The sequence below is a fragment of the Hylobates moloch genome, unplaced genomic scaffold (assembly GCF_009828535.3).
Source record: "Hylobates moloch isolate HMO894 unplaced genomic scaffold, HMol_V3 SCAFFOLD_19, whole genome shotgun sequence".
Classification (NCBI taxonomy): Eukaryota; Metazoa; Chordata; class Mammalia; order Primates; family Hylobatidae; genus Hylobates; species Hylobates moloch.
This window is the reverse complement of record NW_026652294.1, coordinates 47,568,672-47,590,752: the sequence shown is the minus strand read 5'-3', so window position 1 is coordinate 47,590,752 and position 22,081 is coordinate 47,568,672. Positions and strand designations below refer to the sequence as shown.

The 22,081-nt window shown below is 40.2% G+C and overlaps 2 protein-coding genes across 6 annotated transcripts in view; one reads left to right on the top strand and one right to left on the bottom strand.

Annotated features, from left to right (window-relative positions):
• CEP95 (centrosomal protein 95) overlaps positions 1-3,890 on the top strand; it is a 31,447-nt gene extending 27,557 nt beyond the window's left edge. The window contains exons 17-20 of one of the 2 annotated variants that reach the window (XM_058431661.1): positions 297-449; positions 2,335-2,481; positions 2,776-2,847; positions 3,341-3,890. In XM_058431661.1, the coding sequence (XP_058287644.1) occupies positions 297-449; positions 2,335-2,481; positions 2,776-2,847; positions 3,341-3,517 (549 nt within the window). In that variant the 3' untranslated portion in view covers positions 3,518-3,890. The remainder of the gene's footprint in view (positions 1-296; positions 450-2,334; positions 2,482-2,775; positions 2,848-3,340) is intronic. The other variant, XM_032139654.2, reaches the window with a different exon arrangement.
• Positions 3,891-7,995: 4,105 nt separating this feature from the next.
• The window catches only part of SMURF2 (SMAD specific E3 ubiquitin protein ligase 2), a 116,511-nt gene continuing 102,425 nt past the window's right edge, over positions 7,996-22,081 (bottom strand). For 2 of the 4 annotated variants that reach the window (XM_032139651.2, XM_058431258.1), the window contains exons 13-18: positions 21,754-21,932; positions 20,801-20,938; positions 17,280-17,400; positions 13,274-13,475; positions 11,927-12,002; positions 11,032-11,621 (exon numbers count right to left, since the gene is read on the bottom strand). In XM_032139651.2, the coding sequence (XP_031995542.1) occupies positions 11,522-11,621; positions 11,927-12,002; positions 13,274-13,475; positions 17,280-17,400; positions 20,801-20,938; positions 21,754-21,932 (816 nt within the window). In that variant the 3' untranslated portion in view covers positions 11,032-11,521. Of the gene's footprint in view, positions 11,622-11,926; positions 12,003-13,273; positions 13,476-17,279; positions 17,401-20,800; positions 20,939-21,753; positions 21,933-22,081 lie in introns of all 4 variants that reach the window. The other 2 variants (XR_009211038.1, XM_032139650.2) reach the window with 2 other exon arrangements.

Genomic DNA, 22,081 nt, shown 5'->3' with positions numbered 1-22,081 from the left:
TGTGAGGTGGCATCTGGGCCAGCCTAGCCTCCTGGTGGCATGGGAAGTGAGCCCTCAGTTCCACAGGAGTGCCCAGGATCACTGCTGCCCTCTGCTGCAGCGGGAGGTTATTGGAGCTGCTCTTCAGATTGAGGTGATGAAGCTGCCAAAGGCTGAAGGGCTTCTGAGGCCACTGGCCCCCAACACATGGCATACTGCCTGAAGACATCGTGATGGGGAGTGGGGCAGATGAGAACACTGGAATCTGCATTCCTCTTGTCCTTACCCTTCTCTTCCTTCCCCTTTCCCTTTCTTAGCAAGACTTCAAGGACTGCATTCGTAGGCAAAGGTTGACCCAATCAAAGATAAAAGAAAATCGACAGCAAATTGTTCGTGCTCGAAAATATTACGATGATTATAGAGTTCAGTTGTGTGCAAAAATGATGAGAATGAGGACCCGGGAAGAAATGGTAAGTCTGACTTTTCTGTCCAGCCCTGTTAAGAAGGTGAACTTTGTTACCTTTCAGGACCACCTTCTTTGTTCGTGACTCTTGTCCAAATTTGAATCCAAAATCTAAATCGAAGTCCTATAGTGCTGGCCCTGAGTTCTGCTTGGCCACACTTTATTTTCTTACTCCATTGTGCATTCCCGTCCATTCTCAGTCTCCGTGTCCCTCATCTTAATGTGAACTCTTACTTCCTCCCTGCCTCCTACACATAACAGGTACTTCTCCAGTAAAACTACTTTAGAGGTTTGGGAACATGTGAGAGACAGAAATTTAGTGTGATAACATGACCTCGCATTCTACATAAAATCAGGAATAGTGTCCAGCTGTGCTGTGAGGGGTTTTCCACAAGGTATTTGCTATGTCATTCTAATCAGGCTGAAATGATTAACCTTTTGAGATCCCAAGCTAGCAATAAATTTTGTTTGTAAAATATTTTAGTAATTATAGTTAACTAAAGACTTGGACATATTTCTAGAGGAAGATACTTGTAAGGCTTTGAGGAGAGGGTAAGTAACTTTTCTATAGCTCATGAGTGCGTTACCATCAGAACCACTTTTTCTATCCAGAATTTACACTGATGAAGGGAGGACAAAGTGGGAGTATCGAAGCCCTTTGAACAGTGTGTTTTCTGGTGGCCTCCCCAAATGATCACTCCCCCTCCTCAGTGATGTACATGTGTAGGTGTGGCATGTTTCTGCTCTTGGCATTCTTTCCCTGTGTGTACATGGCTGCTTGACGTTGCTTTTCTGAAGACTCTAAAGAATCTCTGTGATACATGAAAAGATAATGAACACCTTAGTCATTAGGGAAATACGACTCAGAACCACAGTGAGAGGACAAGTGTTGGCAAGGATGTGGAGACCTTGGGGCTGTAAAATGGTGCAGCTGCTTTGGAAAAGAATCCAGCAGTTCCTCAGAAGGTTACCAAAAGGTCATACAGAGCTACCCTATGACCCAGAAATTTCACTCCTAGCTATATAATCACACAAAAAACACAAATGTTCATAGCATTACTTGTAATAGCCTAAAAGGGGAAACAACCCAAAGTGTCCATCAGTTAATGAATGGATAGAGAGTGTGCATTCATTCATACAGTAGGATGTTATTTGGCAATAAAAAGGAAGTATTCATACATACTGCAGTATAGATGAACCTTGAAAACATGCGGAGTGAAAGAAACCAAATATGAAAGGCCACGAATTACATGATTCCATTTTTAGGAGGTGCCCAGAATATGCAAATCCATGGAGACAGAAAGTAGACAGACTGGTGACTGCTAAGGATGGGACGGGGGAATGAGCACTAGTCAGTATATGGTTTCTTTTTGGGATGGTAAAAATGTTGTGTAGTGGTGATGGTTGCACAACTGAGTATAATAAAACATACTGAATTATTTATTTTAAAAGGGTAAGGCTGGGCTCAGTGGCTCATGCCTGTAATCCCAGCACTTTGGGAAGCTGAGGTGCAAGGATTGCTTGGGACCAGCCTGGGCAACATAGTGAGATGTCATCTCTCCAAAAAATTAAAAATTTAGCCAGGCGTGGTGGCACATGCCTATAGTCCCAGCTACTTGGGTAGCCAAGGTGGGAGAATTGCTTGAGCCTGGGGCCTGGGAGGTCAAGGCTGCAGTGAGTTGTGACTGCCCCAGTACACTCCAGCCTAGGTGACAGAACGATAACCTGTCTCAGAAAAAGGAGGTAAATTTTATAGTATGTCAAAATTTCCGAATAAAACTAGTATTTCCAAAGAAAAAAAACTTTGTGAAATACAATCAGTATATACCTCTAGTTGGCCAAAATGATTATATTCCTCAATGACTTTATTTTTACGATTAAATAACTGACAGATATTTAAGAAACTGTTTGAAGAAGGTTTAAACATTCAAAAGCAAAGATTACGAGACCTAAGAAACTATGCCAAAGAAAAGCGAGATGAACAGAGGAGACACCACCAGGATGAACTGGACTCCATGGAGAACTACTATAAGGACCAGGTGGGCTCCTGGCACTTGCTTACACTGTGGTGCTTAGTCCTGACCACTTGCCCTCGTGGCAAAACTTGCTTAGTCTGTTGACAATAAACCTTGTGTTAACTAAAGTTTGCACTCTACAGATTAGAGGACCCCATTTCAAGATTGAAATTTAAGATCAAATAATACCTGACCATAGTACAGTATATTGCCCTATTATTTCCATTAAAATGATTTTATGCCTGTGAACATTAAGAAATGTTACATTTGGACTACAAACATTAAATACAATATTTGGTTTTTTCTTCCTATAAACAGTTTTCATTGCTGGCAGAAGCCATATCACAGGAACATCAAGAACTTAAAGCCAGAGAGAAATCTCAGGCCGAGGTAATAATTAACAAGATAGAAGCCAAGTCATGCACTGCATGGCAATGTTTCTTTCAGCAAGGGACCTCGTACATTGGTGGTTGGAGCAATAGGCTGTACCATATAGCCCCGGTATGCAGCAGACTGTACCATCTAGGTTTGTGTAAGTACACTGACATTTTGCACAATAACAAAATCACTTGATGCATTTCTTGGAACATATCTCCATCATTAAGTGACACATGACTGACTTACTTACATTTTTAGGAAGTAGAAAACCAAATGTATTATACCTATAAAGGGAATGGAGAGAAGACTAATAAGGCAATCCATGTATGACCCAAGACATTTTTGTCCTATGATTTTAACTTTAGTTAGGTCTCTGTAAGAGCTGCTGCTGCTAGATTATTGAAAATTTTGGAGGGGTTTGATTAGCTGAAGATGGAGAGGGAACAATAGATGAGGGCCTGGATAAATGCTGTGAACAGCAGGATGACATGCCTTCTTTTTTCAGACATTACATAAGGTGAAGAGGGAGCTGAGATCTAAGATGGAGAAGGAAATTCAGCAGCTGCAGGACATGATAACACAGAATGATGATGATGTTTTCTTCCGGGAACTGGAAGCTGAGCGCTTCAGATCTCGGCTTCAGCTGGCTTCCTTTCAGTACAGTAAAAGTCCCTCCCTGTGAGGCCAGACTTGATAATAGGTGAAGGTTCTGGAGGCCTTTACCAGGACAGAGCTAGAATTGAGCCAGTAAAAACAGTCTAAGCCAGAAAAATAATTTTCAAATGCTTTACTTGTATTTTCATTCTAGTACTTTTAATGATTTTTTAAATAAAAATTTTTTCTAAAAGCTTACTGCTTTTGAATTTATGACCTAACAAACATCTGAAAAGGGGGAAATCTTCATTAGTCGTATTTGTGCCAAAGCAATTAACAAGCCTTGTGTGAGCAGCCAGCTCCTGAAGTTTGTTGCTTTAAGTCAACAAAAATAATTAAGAATTAGCACTTGAGGACAAAAAAAACCATATTTCTGATTCATTAGAGAAGAAAGGTGGGTGGTTATCAGAGGTGGGCCTCAGAGAACCTTGACAGTACCATGTCTGTGTAGACTTTCCATAACATGGCTGGAAGATGAGAGAATATGCATTATGGTGGTTGGGTGCGGAGGCTCATGCCTATAATCCCAGCACTTTGGGAGGCTGAGGCGGGCGGATCACTTGAGGTCAGGAGTTCGAAACCAGCCTGGTCAACATGGTGAAACCCTGTCTGTACTAAAAATACAAAAATTAGGCATGGTGGCACTCAGCTGAGGCATGAGAATCGCTTGAACTTGGGAGGCGGAGGTTGCAGTGAGCCGAGATCGCACCACTGCACTCCAGCCTGGGCAACAAAAGTGAGACTCTTTCTCAAAAAAATAAAAAATAAAAAATGCATTATGGTTTCTGTTGGTTGGCAGAAGATAGCAGTGAGAAGAGATAGATAAAGGGTGGAAAGCCAGGCTATCATTCAAAGACACATTAGTGACTGCAGGTGGGAAGGAGGCATGATGGGCTTCAAGTGAGCAAGAGTGCACCAGCCTCATCTCTGGTATGGAGGAATATGAGGAAAAAAAAAAAACCCGCTTGGCGGTGGCGTCGTCAATGAAGAGGAAAGGCTACACTTAAGCTAGAGGAAGTCTCAGAGCAGTTGAGGATGTGGGGACTTGGAAGCCAGGGAGTGGCAGAGAGAGGCTTCCGTTAGAGCATAGAGAGTGCTGTGGGGATGAGTATATGTATGATGAGAGGCCAGGAGGCATGAAGCAGTGAAAACTGACCTAGAGAGAAAAGACATCTGGATCAACTGCTGTGATTCCAAGTGCTGAGCTCTTGGAATGGAAACTGGCAGAAGGGTGGGCAACCAAGCAGGCGGGAGCTTCCAGCGGGGAAAGGCTTGATGGACTGGGTGTGCTCGGAGCATGGTAAATGACATGCAGACACCTGTGATATGTTGTGACAATTCCGCAAGCACAGGTGAATGGAAAGGACAGGAAATGCACAAGATGAGGCTAGATACTCAAGAGCTGGAACATAAGTTCTAAAAAATGTTAAGCAGAAGAGAAAGTAGATCTAGATAGCTATAAAATATTGCATAAAAAAATTTTAGGCTACAAAATATGCAGTTTTATAGAAAAAACCATGGTATGAGCAGGTATTATACATATGATGCAATATAAATATGACATAGAAAAGATCCAGAAGCATAGCAGGTGTGACTTTGAGGGGTAGATTATATACCATTAGATCTGTTAGCACAAGCCTAACAATGCTTTTATTATGATTTTTTTTAATGTAAAATATTTTAGGAAGATTGAAGTTGCTAGTTCTGGTGATTGGTGGGAACTGGTGCTCTTTACAAAGCTAAAAAGTAACCAGGAATAAACAACAAAAAAAAGAATTTATGAGAGAATTGGTCAGGGAAGGAATAGGATTGCTCAGCAAAGATCAGAAAATAGGAGACAACATATTTTTGAAAAGTCAAAAGCAAATAAAGATCACTTCACCAGACGAGCTTAGCAAGCAGAGGATGGTGCGATTCAAGTGCTGTGGATCGTGTGCATCAAGCCAGTCAGCTTGGAGCAGCCCAGGAAAGGTTCATCACAATCATCCATTTGGAAAGTCCTGTGGGGGGTGTAACAGAGTGAGGTGCTTGGTATTAAAACTAAATGCCTCATCTATCATAAGGGACTAACCAGACAATATTTAAAATTAATGAAAAGCCCAGCCCGGCCAACATAGTGAAACCCCATCTCTACTAAAAATACAAAAATTAGCCGGGCATGGTGGTAAATACCCTGTAATCCCAGCTACTTGGGAGGCTGAGGCATGAGAATTGCTTGAACCTGGGAGGTGGAGATTGCAGTGAGCTGAGATTGTACCACTGCACTCCAGCCTGGGCAACAGAGCAAGACTCCTCCTACCAAAAAAAAAAAAAAAAAAATTAAGAATACTCAAGTGGGGAGGAGAAACATCTTAGGTTCCCTTGCCCATCCCATAGACTGCACCATGGCGTGGTGGTGCCCACCTGTAGTCCCAGCCACTTGGGAGGCTGGCATAGGAGGATCAACGTGAGCCCAGGAGTTTGAGGCTACAGTGCACCATGACTGCGCCTGTGAAATAGCTACTGCACTCCCGCCTGGGCAACACAGACCACAAACACACACCCAAGTCGGATTCAGGGCCTTGCTGAGGTGGGAAATTTATTTACTCATGTGCTCCCATCATGACTGACTTCTTTGCTGTACATAAATTGAGTTTTGAGCGCTTAAGTTTGAACTTGGCCCACAGTGAGACACAGGCTAGAAGCATTACTTTAGATGTTCACTTTCTAACCACCATGCAAAGCTATATGGCTATCAGCTAGTACAGAGCCTGGCATGTAGTCAGGGGCACAGTAAATATTTGTTGAATGAGCAGCAGACAAGTCACATTTAGGGCAGATACCTTTTAAGTAAAATTTAAAATCAGGTCTTTCTAGTTTGCTACAAATGTTAACACAGGAATGTAAAGTAACACTTTGCCTGTGTGATTACCTCCTCTATCCTGTTATTAGGCTCTTGTTCTGTTGCATATGTCCTATTGTATATATATGTATTGTAAGCATTTGGTATATAAAGTACAAATCAATACAGTAGGTAACATGGTTAACCTTCATTACAATGAAGGGACAAACTTTTTAGGTTAAACTTCTGATCATTAGTCAAATCAAACTTTTGGATAATTTGTAGACTATTATAATACTAAAAAACAAATAAAAATTTGTTTTTGAGACAGGGTTTCAGTCTGTTGCCCAGGTTGGAGTACGGTGGCTCAATCATGGCTCACTGCAGCCTCAGCCTCCAGGGCTCAAACGATCCCCCCATCTCAGCCCCACCTCCAGTAGCTGGGACTATCAGGCATGTGCCACTATGCCCCCCGCTAGTTTTTGTATTGTTTGTAGAGATGGGGTTTCGCCATGTTGCCCAGGCTGGTCTCAAGCTAGGCTCAAGAGATTGACCTGCTTTGGCTTCCCAAAGTGCTAGGATTACAAGTGCAAGCCACAGCACCCGGCCTAAATTTTTTTTTTTTTTTTTTTTTTTTTACTGAGACAGTCTTGCTCTGTTGTCCAGGCTGGAATGCAGTGGCACGATTTTAGCTCACTGCAACCTCTGCCTCCTGGGTTCAAGCGATTCTCCTGCCTCAGCCTCCCGAGTAGCTGGGATTACAGCCGTCCGCTACCACACCCGGCTAATTTTTGTATTTTTAGTAAAGAGACGGGGTTTCACCATGTTGGCCAGGCTGGTCTCGAACTCCTGACGTCGTGATCCGCCCATCTTGGCCTCCCAGAGTGCTGGGATTACAGGCATGGCCACTGCACCCGGCCAAAAATCTTTAATGTACTAAAACTTTATAAATTTTAGATAAAACCAGTAAACACAGCAATGAGGGACAAAGCAAGACAAAAATATTCAAAAGAATATAAAAAAAGTATATAAACAAAAGCATGCTCACCCTTTGAACTTTAATACACTGCTACTACTTACACGTTTCCCAGGTGTTCCCTTCTGTTGCACCCTATGCTGCGTAGACTTACACAGACCATATTCATTCTTTTTCTATCCATAGAGTTAGCTGGACTTCAGTCCACTATCATTAATACAGTAGTGAATTATAAACCTTAAAATCCATGGCTTCTAGAAAAAATACAATTGATTTCTCCTTTTCATATGAGAATTTTACTGCTCGACATGCCAAGGTAGGGCTGGCAAATGTGAGCCCCTATCATAGCCCTGTCCTACAGAGCAGAGATGTATTATAGCAAAGATGGTTGCAGACTGGTGACAGGACCAAGATGCTCTTCCCCACTAGCCCCTGACCCCCCTCAGAAATCCACCTATGCAGTACCCCCAACAGGTACTACCAACTGGGCAGTCACCACGGCCGGAGAAAACAGGCGCCTTCCCTGTTCTGCTGGGAGACAGAAAGGAGGCCTGAGCTCTGCAACATGACAGAGGCATCAACTCAGGATGGCATGTGTTCTTGAACTTTTCATTTTGTGACTCATGTTGTCACCCTCCATAGAGCCAATCATAAATGTTTTCAAAACGATTCATTACAAACTCAATATTCTTTAAAAATGTTGATGCTGTGACAGTGCAAACAGCATTGATTTTATTGCTCGACTTCGGCATGGGCACATACATAGTTAATTTTTAAAAACCATTTATACAGATGTTATTGATAAAGCTCATGTAACAAATGAGTGAAAATACAAAGAATATCAAAGCTAAAACACTCTGTAATAAATACAAATACAATGAAAATGATAAAACTTTGTTTTTAAAGTCAGTTTGAGAGAAGAATATTACATAAAGTGAACTAATTACATCTAGAAATAAAACAACTCAGCATTTGGAACAATCATCCTAACATGTTAAATACCACAAATGGCACCCGTTGACGGTACGCTTAGAAAACAAGCAGAAGGAGCCGCTCTACCAAACTAAGGATGGTTGGAACAGCCTCTAACTCCCAACAATGCAATCAGTCCAATGCACTGGAAATTCAAAGCCCAGATTTAGTGTTGTAAAGTAAAGCGAATTACATTGTATTTGAAAGAAGAGAATCTTGTGCTCCGGACTGTAAATACATGAAAGAAAAAAAGGCTTGGTAAAAAACCCATTCGGGGCAACAAACTATGTGCAAAACAAAATGTACACTATACACAGCACTATTTAAAAACTACACCAAGATACAAGGCCCTCTGAGACAGGACTTACCTCTCTGTACTGCCTATGAGCTCTACACAAAGGAATCTCTGTTCATAACTAAGCATTCATGATGGAAAGGCAAGAGTATGAAAACAGATATCACATATCTGAAATAACAATACAGCTAGAGGGAAGACAAGAAAAAACCAGTTAAGAGGGACATGGAAATAAATATTCACATTAAACATGAGGTGCAAGTCCATGGTTCAATAACACATTGGGGGTTTTTGCTTAGCACCTATTTGGAAGTAATCGGGTAATGTAACTTTGAAATGGAAATCTAAATCATGTTTTTATATATGTTGGTGATAACATAGACTGTTATGGAGAGTCTTTTTTTTTTTGGGCGGGGACGGAGTCTCTTGTCGCCCAGGCTGGAGTGCAGTGGTGTGATCTCGGCTCACTGCAATCTCCGCCTCCCATATCCAAGCAATTCTCCTGCCTCAGCCTCCCAAGTAGTTGGGATTACAGGAGTGCGCCACCATGCCCGCTAATTTTGTATTTTTAGTAGAGATAGGGTTTCACCATGTTGGCCAGGCTGGTCTCGAACTCCTGACCTCAGGTGATCCGCCCACGTCGGCCTCCCAAAGTGCTGGGATTACAGGCGTGAGCCACCATGCCCAGCCAATTTCTTTCTTTTAAAGCTCTATGAAGTCATTAGTATAAAGTTAAAAAGGCACTCAAAAAGCAATGGTATTTGCCTGCTTTATATTGTATATTAAAATAAGTGATAGTAGCATTTCATTATTACTGCATCCCTGTCAGTTATGATTTCTATATTCATTATGTACTTAGTTTTTACTGAAAGATTTTAAAAGTAGGCACAATTATAAACTGCACTAGTGCTTTAATATAAAAGAGAGATGGGTCTGCAACCAATAAAGTACTATCATGACAGCTGAACATTACTGATTATCAAATAGCATAGAAACCACTTCCATACATTTCAAGATGCTCTTCAGTACTCAGAATGCAATGTAAAAAAACAAATTGTTTGAGAGGAAAAAGGTAGGCATAAGCATATTACTACTGCACAGTTACAACTATGACTAGCTTGCTTGTGGCAGTTGAATTTGGCCAAATGAAATACATTAAAATACTTAAAAACTACACAAGTAGTTCTCAACTTTTTTAAAGCAGCAAAATCTCCACTTCTTTTATCCCATCCATTGCTCCCCACCCCGCTGCACCCCATGAAAGCTTACTTGAAATTCCAATATACATAACAGAAAAATGGGCTGTTCTGGGTAAAGGGGGTGGGGATATGGAGCCTAAGGCTCCTGCTCAAATACCAACTAGGCCTTCCCCCTCGCTCCCTCTCATTGCCCCTCTTCTCTTAAACCATTACTCCTGAGGCACCCCTGAGGAACCCTTTGGCTCCAAGAACACAGACTGAAACCCACTCCAACACATGAAACAGAACACAGAGGACCTATTTACTTGATAACTTTAAATTTTGCAGCTTAATTATCTCATGAAAATTTGCTTATTTCACATCAATGTAAAAAAAACTGATAGTGCATATTTTTAATGGTTGAATTTAAAAATCCAACTGTGATTTCAGATTTTTTCAATTCCTCACCCGAGTTTTTGTTGCTTCTGGATCATTCAACATGCCACACACCTTGAAAGCTAAATCTGGACGTTTCAAAATCAGATGCAGATCTTCAACACCAAGGGAAGTGGGATTCCCTTACTTCCAAAATGAACTCTTCAAAGTAATTTATGCCATAGAGTTAGAATCACTGTTCATACTACCGCCCCCTCAACCCCACTTCATTCTGTTAGGTAAAAGCAGGATTTTCTAAGCTTATTAATAATCTTTAGAGCAAAATTCTTCCTTTTTCATAATTTTAGCTGATTAAAATTATGAGCAGTTAATGCTTTAGGATGGTTTTGTTAATGGAAACTTACATTGTAGTTAAAATACAATATAAATTAGGTGTACTTGTCAGAGACTTTGGTTTATAGGAATAGTCCATATATTAAAGATAAGCTGACCCAGCAAAATAACGAAAATCCCATCCCATCCACATGCTCTGAGAAGCTATAAAAATGCAGTATTTTAAGATTAAAAGTAAATCCAAAATACCTAATCATATTGACTCAAGATAAAAACATTAGGTTTTTTTTTTTTTTAAAGAGTCTCTTAAAAACAGGGAGTCCCTGAACACATCTTATTGTCACAAATAAATGACTAAGTTTAGACTAAATGGTTGCATTAGGAATTTGACAACCAAAATTATATAGCTGTATTCCAGGAAATCCGTTCTTGAAAAATGTAAAAAAGACCCACTTAGACTAGGTTGAAACATATAATGCAAAATATAATGCTCTGCTATAGAAAAACACAGACATGTAAATGGCTTAATTTCTTAAAGATGATTCTTTTAGCCAATTGTTTACAAAGGTAGAATAATTCAAAATAATTTTATTTTTTTACAAAGAGCAAGTACAGGAGCTGTTCAAAATCATGTATTCAATCAAAATGAAATGTGACTTGTACCGACTGCTGAAGTTGTCTTGATGTTTGAGAGACTTGAAATCTGTGAAGCAATTTGAATAGATCACCTTTTATAAAAATAGTAGTAGTCTTTAAGTGTAGAATACTGCCTAACTCTGGAAATGTAGGAAAAGTCAGCATTCTTTAGGTTCAAGATATTAAGTTTAAATAGCAGCTGAATGTGGCCTCATGGCAAAGCATAAAGACCTTTTTTTTCCTTGAAAAGGAATTTCAAAATTGTCCTTTCCCCTCACAGTGTCCTAAAATGTAAAAAAAAAAAAAAAAAAAAAAAGGGGGGGGGGTGTTTTCCTGTATTTCAGCATATTCTTTGAAACTCTGCTGAAAGGAGGCTGTCAGTCAGGGTTGTATAAATAGAGTCCTGGGTAAATCCTTGAAGCTCATCATTCCACAGCAAATCCACATGTTTCTTCAATGGCTGTTAGCAGCTTTTCATACAGCTTTTCATAGCTTTCATAGGGCGGAATGTCTATTCGATTGAAGCTGTGAATAAGCAAATCAAATTGTATACAGTTCATTCAAAATAAACTGGCCTAGCAAGTGTATACCAGTATAGCCACATCAGTCTGTCACACAGAAAACTAAAAGGTATTTCTCTAAAACAGAGATGACCACTTTTGGGTTTTCCTACCAATTTCCAAATAATCTTAACTTTTAAATCACTTAAGTTGCTTATCATTCCCTTTAAAGGCCCATTTAACACTAGTAAGTACAATAAATAAAAAGTCAAATCTGTTTGGAACACCTATGTACATGGAATGGGGAATAAAGCTACAAAAATACCTTACCAAGTGTGGGCTTTCGGCAGATTGTTAGTGCAGGCATCAATCTGGTGTATGGTAAAGAGTCTTGGGCCTGCAGCACCTGCAAATGAAGGAAATGTGGGTGAAATCACTGCAGGTGCGTGCATTAGTCTCCAAAATCTTAGAATAAAACTGGTAAGTAAACCACAGGATCTGGGGATAGGGGAATGCTAATGAATCCACACATACTACCAAAGGGCAGCAGGAAAAGCATCTGGGTTTTAAGAGCCAGAATTAACCTTAGATAAGGCTTAGGTTCCGTAATACGTTCACGTTTCCATTTGAGAAAAAACTCAAGATTGAAATCCCTTTCCCAATTTCTATCTTTTATAGAAAGTCAATATCCCAAAAGCATGAGAAGGAAAGTAATCAGGCAAATCCAAGGTAAAATACATAGGCACACATTCAAAAAGATGACGACCTGATGCAAATTTAGATTTCATGACTCAAACTGGACTGAGAGCAAAAGAGCCGTCTATAGAATACATTTCAGTTGCACAGGCACCCCATATAAATACATGTAGCAGAAATACAACTTCACTTTATGCATCTGGGAAGTGTGAGGATGAGGAGCTCTCCTTACACAGAAGGGCAGCACAGCTGAAAGCAGGCTCTCCCCCACAAGGGATTTCAGCGCATGCGCTATGGGCAGCACTGTCGAATTATGTACCAGTCTCGCTTTGTATGTCCTTATTCATCACCAGCAGCTTTGAAAATGAAGTGCTTAAGAGGTAAAGGAAGCAAGTGCCACCCAGTGAAGCGCCACAATCATTAGCAATAATACCAGCTCCTCCCAAAATTAACCAGCTTATTCCACGGAAAACCATTCTTAAAGAAGGAATATGGTTGTAAACAAATGGTCTGATGCCATGCAGTAATTAAAATGCTCTGACCGAACAGATGCTTTCCATGACCCATGCTGCTTCTGTCTAATAAAAGAAAGAACTGCAAAGTAGAGGGGAGAGGCACCCCAGTCAGTAAACGTTTCACCAGGTCGAGATGTGAACATGGAAGTGAATGACTTTCCTACAGGAATGTGCAACAGAATTAAAAGTAAGGTGACCAGAAAACAAAAGGCAGAGCATCACCACGTACGGTCTCTAGCATGCGGCACTCACTACACTCAGAGAAGCCCGCAGAAAAGGCTCTTGGGAGGGGAACAAGAGAAAGGAGGGAGAAGAAGGTATCACAATGTGAGTCACAGATAAGAAGTGAAAAAGAGAATCTCTAAGCACATGGTTTATAAAATACCTCCACAGACCCCATGCTGACAGCCCCGCCGCCACCCCTGGCCCACCTGCCGCCCAGCTTGCCTGCCCCTCAGGCTGTTACCTTGCAACGCTTTGAAGCCCTGGAGAGGCACTCGAGAGGATCCGGTCACAAACTGAAGCAATCTTGCTCGTCGCTCTTCATCAAAAAACTCCACAGCTTTCCAGAACCATTTGACAATGTTGCTGTCTGGTGTACAGTGTTTTAACCGGGTGTTTACCTTCCAGTCATTAACATCTATCTTTCCAAGTCCACAAATAATGAGCTGTGAAAATAGTACACAGTAATAAACCTGTGGAAACCATAGTCAGGCCAAAAATTCCTCAAAAGAGAACTTAGGTTTGTACTGCTGGCTCTCATTTGGTGGTTCCTAATTAAAGATGCACACCAGAATCATCTGAAAAGCTTCTCAAACTGACATTCCAGGTCCTAGGCTCAGAGATTTTAATTCTGTGCATCTGGGGTGACAGTTGGGATCTATATTTTAAAAAGCTCCAGAGATATCTACTTATTGCAAACTCCCGCCCCAGGGTCTGAGAACCACAGCTGTGATAGACTTGACCAGGTAAAAAATTGTGAATGTTTCAATAAGTTCATAATAAAATTATAAAGCTTTAAAAAAAAGGACAGAAATTGAGACCCAAAGAATAAATATAGTTGATATGTGCCTTCTTTGGACCTGCATCATCTACTAGTTTCAATACCTATTAGCTTTGTTGATTGAGGGCAAGTCAATCAATTCCTCTGCTGTAATATGGCAGTAACATCCATTTCACTACATCCTGGGAAGCAACCGATAATGCACAGAAACTTCAGAAATGGGTGTTGAATAAGTGATTCATACAATTTGCTTAATAATTTTTTTTTAAAGACAGAATTTTGATCTGTCTCCTAGGCTGGAGTGCAGTGGCATGATCTAGGCTCACTGCAACCTCTGCCTCCCGTGTTCAAGTGATTCTCCTGCCTCAGCCTCCCGAGTAGCTGGGATTACAGGCATGCACCACAATGCCCAGCTAATTTTTGTATTTTTAGTAGACAGGATTCCGCCATATTGGCCAGGCTGGTCTCCAACTCCTGGCCTCAAGTGATCTGCCTGCCTCAGCCTCCCAAAGTGCTAGGATTATAGGCATGAACCACTACACCTGGCTACATTTGCTTAATAATCTTAAATTGATATTAAAGCACAAAATACATGAGCACATTGATACAGACCTCTGCTAAACACATCCTGATAGAGGGTCGCAGATGAACTATATCCAAATCATTTTGATACTATTAATACATCTCCCTAGGGTTCAAGACTAACTCACCATACTAATCTAACATGTTTATAGGAGTGAATTCCATGTGTACTATAAAACATAACTTGCAAATCCTATATTTTATATAATTAAACCCAGGATTAATATATACAATGCTAAAATAAATGTTATAAATATCGTCTTTAAAAATGGGTAGGGTGTGGTAGCTCACGCCTGTAATCCCAGCACTTTGGGAGGACGAGGCATGCAGATCACCTGAGGTCAGGAGTTCAAGACCAGCCTGGCCAACATGGTGAAACCCTGTATCTACTAAAAATACAAAAAGGTAGCCGGGCGTGGTGGCAGGTACCTGTAATCCCAGGTAAGGCATGAGAATCGCTTGAACCCAGGAAGTGGAGGTTGTAGGGAGCTGAGATCCTGTCAGCATGAAGGACAAGTGAAACTGTGTCTCCAAAAAAAAAAAAGCCAAAATAATGTTAGCCAGGCGTGGCGGTGCACACCTGTAGTACCAGTTACTGGGGAGACTGAGGTGGGAGGATCACTTCAGCATAGGAGTTAACAGTGAGCTAGGATCATGCTACTGCACTCCAGCCTGGACAACAGAGTGAGACTCTATCTCAAAAATAAAAATAAAAAGTTTAATGATTCAGGCCCGGTGCGGTGGCTCACGCCTGTAATCCTAACAATTTGGGAAGCAGAGGCAGGCGGATTGCCTGAGCTAAGGAGTTCAAGACTGGCCTGGGCAACATGGTGAAACCCCATCTCTACTAAAAATATAAAAATTAGCCAGGCATGGTGGTGCACACCTGAAGTCCCAGTTACTTGGGAGGCTGAGGCACGAGAATTGCTTGAACCTGGGAGGCGGAGGTTGTGGTAAGTGGAGATTGCACCACACTGTACTCCAGCCTGGGCGACAGAGTGAGTGAGATTCTGTCTCCACAAAAAAAAAAAAAAAAAAAAAAAAAAAAAAAGAAGAAAAAGTTTCATGACCCATTAGTAGTAGAAACTATATTAAAAATCCTAACCCTACCAAATAAAGTCTCCAGTAAGGCTTCTATGGGGTTCTGAAATAAAATCTCCAACAAAGCTTTCTACAGGGTTCACTGAATTAACACCACACTGAACAGGGAGGAGGTTATCCAAAAAGGATTATGGGTGTATTTAATGACATAAAAGGCACCTCCTAAATTCTTTTCTTCAGAGGAATGGCAGTTAGAAGGCCAAATCCTCGTTTATTGTATAAAGAGATGAAAATGCATTATATTTCAACCTTATCAGCATTCCTGCTATGTTCTCCTTCTCCATCTAACTACTTCCTCCTAGCTATTTCACTATGAACAATTCAATCACAAAAGGAATGGGGAGAGTATTAAGTAAAACCAACCTTTTTAGATTTGTTTGCTAACAGGTCTATTAACAGATTTATTTAGAAAGGACATTGAAGGCAGTGAATAAAATCATGTTTCAAATTATTAGTAGACTTCAAATATTTGTGTTATCCCTAACTACTAAATAAATTTGGGACCTTTAATAGAATTAAACCTCATGTTTTTTAGTAGTTCAGTAGGAAATTCAGATGTATTTGTTTAAGGTCTTAATTACAAAACCAGACCTGAGGTGTTTAAGGGCCAGCTTTAAAAGGAAACAAAAAACTATTAACTGTTTAGTATGGCTGTTAATCTAAAGACATTTAGAGGCCAGGCACGGTGGCTCACAACCTGTAATCCCAGCACTTTGGAAGGCCGAGGTGAGTGGATCATTTGAGGTCAGGAGTCCCAGACCAGCCTGGCCAACATGGTGAAACCCCATTTCTACTAAAAATACAAAAATTAGCTGGACGTGGTGGCGGGTGCCTATAGTCTCAGCTATTTAGGAGGCTGAGGCAGGAGAATCACTTGAATCCAGGAGGTGGAGGTTGCAGTGAGCCGAGATCGTGCCACTGCTCTCCAGCCTGGGCAACTCTGTCTCAAAAAAAAAAAAAAAAAAAAAGAGAGACAGACATTTAGATTCAATTTATCCCAGGTGTTTTAGTTATTTTCTCGATGATCTTGTCTATCAAATGCTTTCTTGCAAGCTTAGTGTAAAACCAATTCAGAGTAGGCTCTTACCCAAATAAATTTCAATATGGTAGATTAATGAGGTTTTACTTAACTAAATCAGTAACCACTAAGTTAGGGAATAAACATATATTGGAAGAATGTACATATAAGTCATGAAATCTGTTTAAAATAAGAAAGTACAGGATAGAAAAATAAATTAAAAATTTTCCCAATATAAGAGAGATTGCTCACAGCCGGGCACGGTGGCTCAAGCCTATAATCCTAGCACTTTGGGAGGCCAAGGCAGGCGGATCACTTGAGCTCAGGAGTTTGAGACCAGCCTGGGAAACATGGCAAAACCCTGCCTCTACCAAAAAAAAAAACAAAAACAACAAAATTAGCCAGGTATGCTGGTGCATGCTTGTGGTCCCAGCTACTTGGGAGGCTGAGGTGGAAGGATCATTTGAGCCCAGGAGGTCAAGGCTGCAGTGAGCCATGATTGCACCACTGCACCCCAGCCTGGGTGACAGAGTGAGACCCTGTCTCAGAAAAAATAAGAGAGAGAGAGATTGTTCACTCACAGAAATTCCAAAGCATGAAAGATCTTCAAAAGCATGAAAGACTTTTCCTGTGAATAAGAATTCTCAAGCATAGAACCATGAAACTTAGAAAGCAGCAGAAATACGACTTTCCTCTAAAACTAAGTAACAAAATAATTCCCAATCCTTCCTTGTTACACTAGTGATGTTATAATACTAATGCACTAACCTCTAACTCCTTCTCATCAAATGTCTTCAGCAGATGTTGTGGAATTACTTCATTAAATCCTTTCTGCAGAGCCAGGAATTGAGCCTCAATGCCTCGTAAAAATCTCCAGTTCACATAGAGCCTGTAAACATTAGGCAGGATTTCGTTTAATCACATATATTTTCAGATCTGGTAATTATTATTATAAATCTCTACTTTAGTAACACTGCATTTTACAAGCATCTAACATTAACGATTTAGCCTAAAGTCTAAAAATAAATCTCAGACTAATGGGGATAAATGAACCCTGAGGTGTGACACAGTTCAATGTTGATGAAAAGCGGTAAACTACCAACAAAAGCAGCATCAGCAGGCAACCCTCCAAATCAGAGAAGCTCCCAGGAAACAGGACGTCTACTAGAGCTGAGTCTTGATGAAATTTCTTTCTAAACTTATAGCATACATGCCAATAACTAGAATAAAGAGCTCTTTCACTCAAAAATGACTTATTTTTCTGATTTTACGTGCAAATGTAATTTGAATGTGTTGAGCGTTTTGTTTCTATTTGAGGGAGGCCTACAGGAGAACAGGAGGTAGAGAATCCTCATACTAAAAATGAGAAAAAGAAATGGTAAAAGCCATAGCAAGCACTTTTTGATTAAATAATCATTGTTCTCTAGAGGATATAAAAATTCTGGAAGATGTAATTTTACCAATAAAAAATGCACTAAACTACATCTATTGTGTGAATGTATGATTTATAAGTGAATTGTTTTTATTTATCTATCTACCCAAGAAAACTTCTCCATCTCATGCACCACAGAACTTACTCATCTGTCAAATTTGTTAACATTTCCAAATTTGGATAAATGGTTCTCTACTTTAAGAAATAAGTTACTTAACATTGCATCCTTTGGAGGACCACATTTTTGTTTGCTGGGTTAAGGGGACAGCAAAACTGTATAACTGTAAAAGTTTTTATTTGTAATTTTTAATCTCATAACTGTCGTTGGCAAGGGATTATTACTGTGTGCTGTAACCACGACTGAACTCTGAAGAGTGGGATCCAGGGACTAAGTAGGACACATGAGGTCTTGAAAAGGAGACACTGCTAAGACTTAGGAAATTCTCATTTGTTCTTTTTTTTATTATTTTTAATTTATATTAGATGGAATCTCATTCTGTCACCCAGGCTGGAGTGCAGTGGTACGATCTCAGCTCACTGCAACCTCCATCTCCCAGGTTCAAGCGGTTCTCCTGCCTCAGGCTCCAAAGTAGCTGGGATTACAGGTGCCTGCCAACATGCTTGGCTAATTTTTGTATTTTTAGTAGAGACGAGGTTTCACCATGTTGGCTAGGCTGGTCTCGAACTCCTGACCTCAGGTGATCCACCCACCTTGGCCTCCCAAAATGCTGGGATTACAGGCACGAGCCACTGCACTCAGCCTGTTCTTTCATTTTTTTAAGTAGAAATGTAATACATACTTTTTATGTATATAACAAAAAAAATCAAACATTAACTATGGAGACAGTAAAATATGAAAGTCCATTCTTTTACCCTCTTTCTCCTCCCTATTTCCAGTCGCATCACCTCCACTCCCTCATCCTAGGCAAAAACTTTATTTGGTTGCAGCCTCCTGAACATCTTCAGTATAATTATAAAAAAACAGCCAGGCGCAGTGGCTCATGCCTGTAATCCCAACACTTTGGGAGGCTGAGGCAAGCAGATCATGAAGTCAGGAGTTTGAGACCAGCCTGGCCAATATGGTGAAACCCCATCTCTGCTAATAATAAAAAAATTTGCCGGGCGTGGTGGTGCGTACCTGTAGTCCCAGCTACTCGGGAGGCCGAGGCAGGAGAATCACTTGAACCCGGGAGGCAGAGGTTGCAGTGAGCCAAGATCGTGCCACTGCACTCCAGCCTGAGCAGCAGAGTGAGACTCTGCCTCAAAAAAAACCAAAACAAACAAACAAACCAAAAAACCATGGATTTTGTTCCTATATAATTCTTCTAAGACTTACTTTTAAAATTTGACAGCTTATGCACTTTTAAATATCCACATAATATTCTGTTGAATGTATAATATAATCATTCTTCTCTAAAAACATTTTAGTAGTGTAACTTTTTTTCACAAGTAGCATTTAATTGACCGTCTTTCCCCATATTTGTTCAGTTACATGTGTGTTTCTGCAGAAGAGCCCTAAACACAGAGCTGCTAGTTAAAGGGCACATGCTGCTGGTATCAAACTGCTTTCCAGAAAAGCTATGCCAGTGTTCACTCCAATCAAGTGGACCTCATATTTAAACTAGGAAACATTTTAGTAAGATTTGGGAACATAATCTATACACAAAAAGTATATCATGCAAGTTTCTGTGTATATACAGTAAAGTTCAAGTTCAAACTCCCAAAACTGATTACCATAGTTCTATGTTTAGAGGACTTTTTATTTCTCATAAGCCAAATTAGCCCAATACATAAAAATTCCTCAATTTTTACTTTATGAAATCTGAAAAACATTTATTTACATTTATCCCTAAACTCACAATGTGCTCATTTATAAACAGGCTAAGTGTTAGTAAGATACAGCACAAAAGCCCTTCTGAATTGCCACCTGTGGTAGCTACACCACACGTGGCCCCAGTGCCCACATCTCCTGGTATTCACACCTTTGTACAGCTCCTCCTCCATGATGAAACTGGGCTGGCTGTCTCAGTTTAACCAGAAGTAGACAGCAGAAGTCACGTTGGCCAGGACCAGGCTTAGGCCTTAAAAAGATCTAGCAGCTTCTGGCCGGGCGCGGTGGCTCACGCTTGTAAGGGGGGGGGATCCAAGGGTCAGAGTCGAGACCAAGGTAAACCTAAATTAGCCGGGCGTGGTGGCGGGCGCCTGTAGTCCCAGCTACTCGGAGAGGCTGAGGCAGGAGAATGGCGTGAACCTGGGAGGTGGAGCTTGCAGTGAGCCGAGATCGCGCCACTGCACTCCAGCCTGGGTGACAGAGCGAGACTCCGTCTCAAAAAAAAAAAAAAAAAAAAGATCTAGCAGCTTCTGCTTTTGAGCTTTAGAAAGCTGGCCACCCCATAATTATGAAGTCTGGCTATCTTGTTGGGAGAGAGAGTGGCTATGGGGAGAAGGAGTGGTCATGGAAAGAGGGAATGGCCTTTGATATCACACAGGGAGGACCAAGGAACTCAGCCAACAATGAGAACAAGGCCCCAGACAGTGACCCCAGTTGACAGCCATGCCAGCTAGCCCTCAGCCATTTGAGTTATCCTAGTTATGAGTGAAGAGGCCATCCTGGTGTTGCAGGCCTAGCTGACATCTTGTGGAACAGCAGTGTTGTCATCCATGTTGTTCTTTTGCCCAATTTCCTGACCCATGGAATTGTGAGAAATAATAAAATGTCTATTCTAAATAAGCCACTAAATTCTCCTGAAGCGGATTTTGTAACACTAAGTAGTACTATCTAAATATTTAAGTTTGTTCATACTAACATTCTAGAACATTTAAAAAAATTCAGCCTTGAGAACACAGGAGTGTTTACCTGACATATTCTTTTTTATTTTCTTCATTAACAGGGATACTCTTGCCATTTGGTTTAAGTTCATGCTGAATAATTTCACCATATGCATTATGTTCAACACAGAAGGTATGGTCCAAAACACCTGTAATATCATTCTCACTGGATAGGAAAGAGGAAAAGATATGTAACTGAGAAACCTAAAATACAGACCCTATAGATGTATTAATTGGTGAGATAAAACTAAGATCATTTTATAATATAACAAATGTGAGGTCAGATTCTGCTTCCATACCACCTAGTTCTTTCTGGACAGAAAAGTCAAAGAGCTTTAACCTTCATAAACACAGAAAATGAGTAATGAGAACGAACCTTGGTCAAAGCTGGGCCTTGCGAGAACCACCAATATAGGACAATTTCAGTTATATTTGGCATTTTGAAGAGCCCTACTCGGTACTGTACTCCAAGGGGCCAAGTGCCTGTGTATCCCTAGTGAGAAAGCTACTGTATACTTTATAAAAAATAAACATTGCCAGTGTATCTTCATAAAACAATGACCTCTTGAAAAACAGAATCAGTTCTTAGCTTAAATTCAACAATTAGTTCTTAATCTAAAAGTATGGTTCCAACAAACGCCACTTCATTAAAATCAACAGCAGCAAGAATTTGCTATTCTAACACATGCAGGTTTGGAACAGAATTTGCATCACATTGAGGAAATAATTAGATAAAGTACTTTTAAAAATAGAATATACTAGTTGTTTTTTCCTTTTTAAAGTAGTAACACTTGCTAAGTTTAAGGAATTTGAAATGTATAAAGAAGCTACAGAAAGGGGGAAATCATATACGATCCTATCACTCAAATAACCACTCAATATTTTCTGTGTAATTTTTTTAAGCACATCAGTTTTGAAACATATTTTTTTTTAAAGCTCAGAGTTTAACTATAATGAAGAGATAGAAGACTCAATACATACAGTATCCACACTAAACTGTTATGAAGATCTGGATCTACTAACTCCATGTCATCCAAAGTAATTGACTTCCCAAGCAATTGCTTATAAAAAGGCAATGTGAAACCACCATCAATATAATGTCCATGAAACACAGCCATTCCCATTATTCGTCCAACAAAGTGGAAATAGGATAAATGTTCCTGAAATTGAAAACAGTATATATACTCAAGTTAGACATTATCCAGGAAAATTTTAATAAAAATGAAATATTTCAGCAACATTAATTCTTTTGAGAATAAGCATAAAATTTTTACTCTTCAATATAGTCAGGAGGGAGTATTTCTCTAGG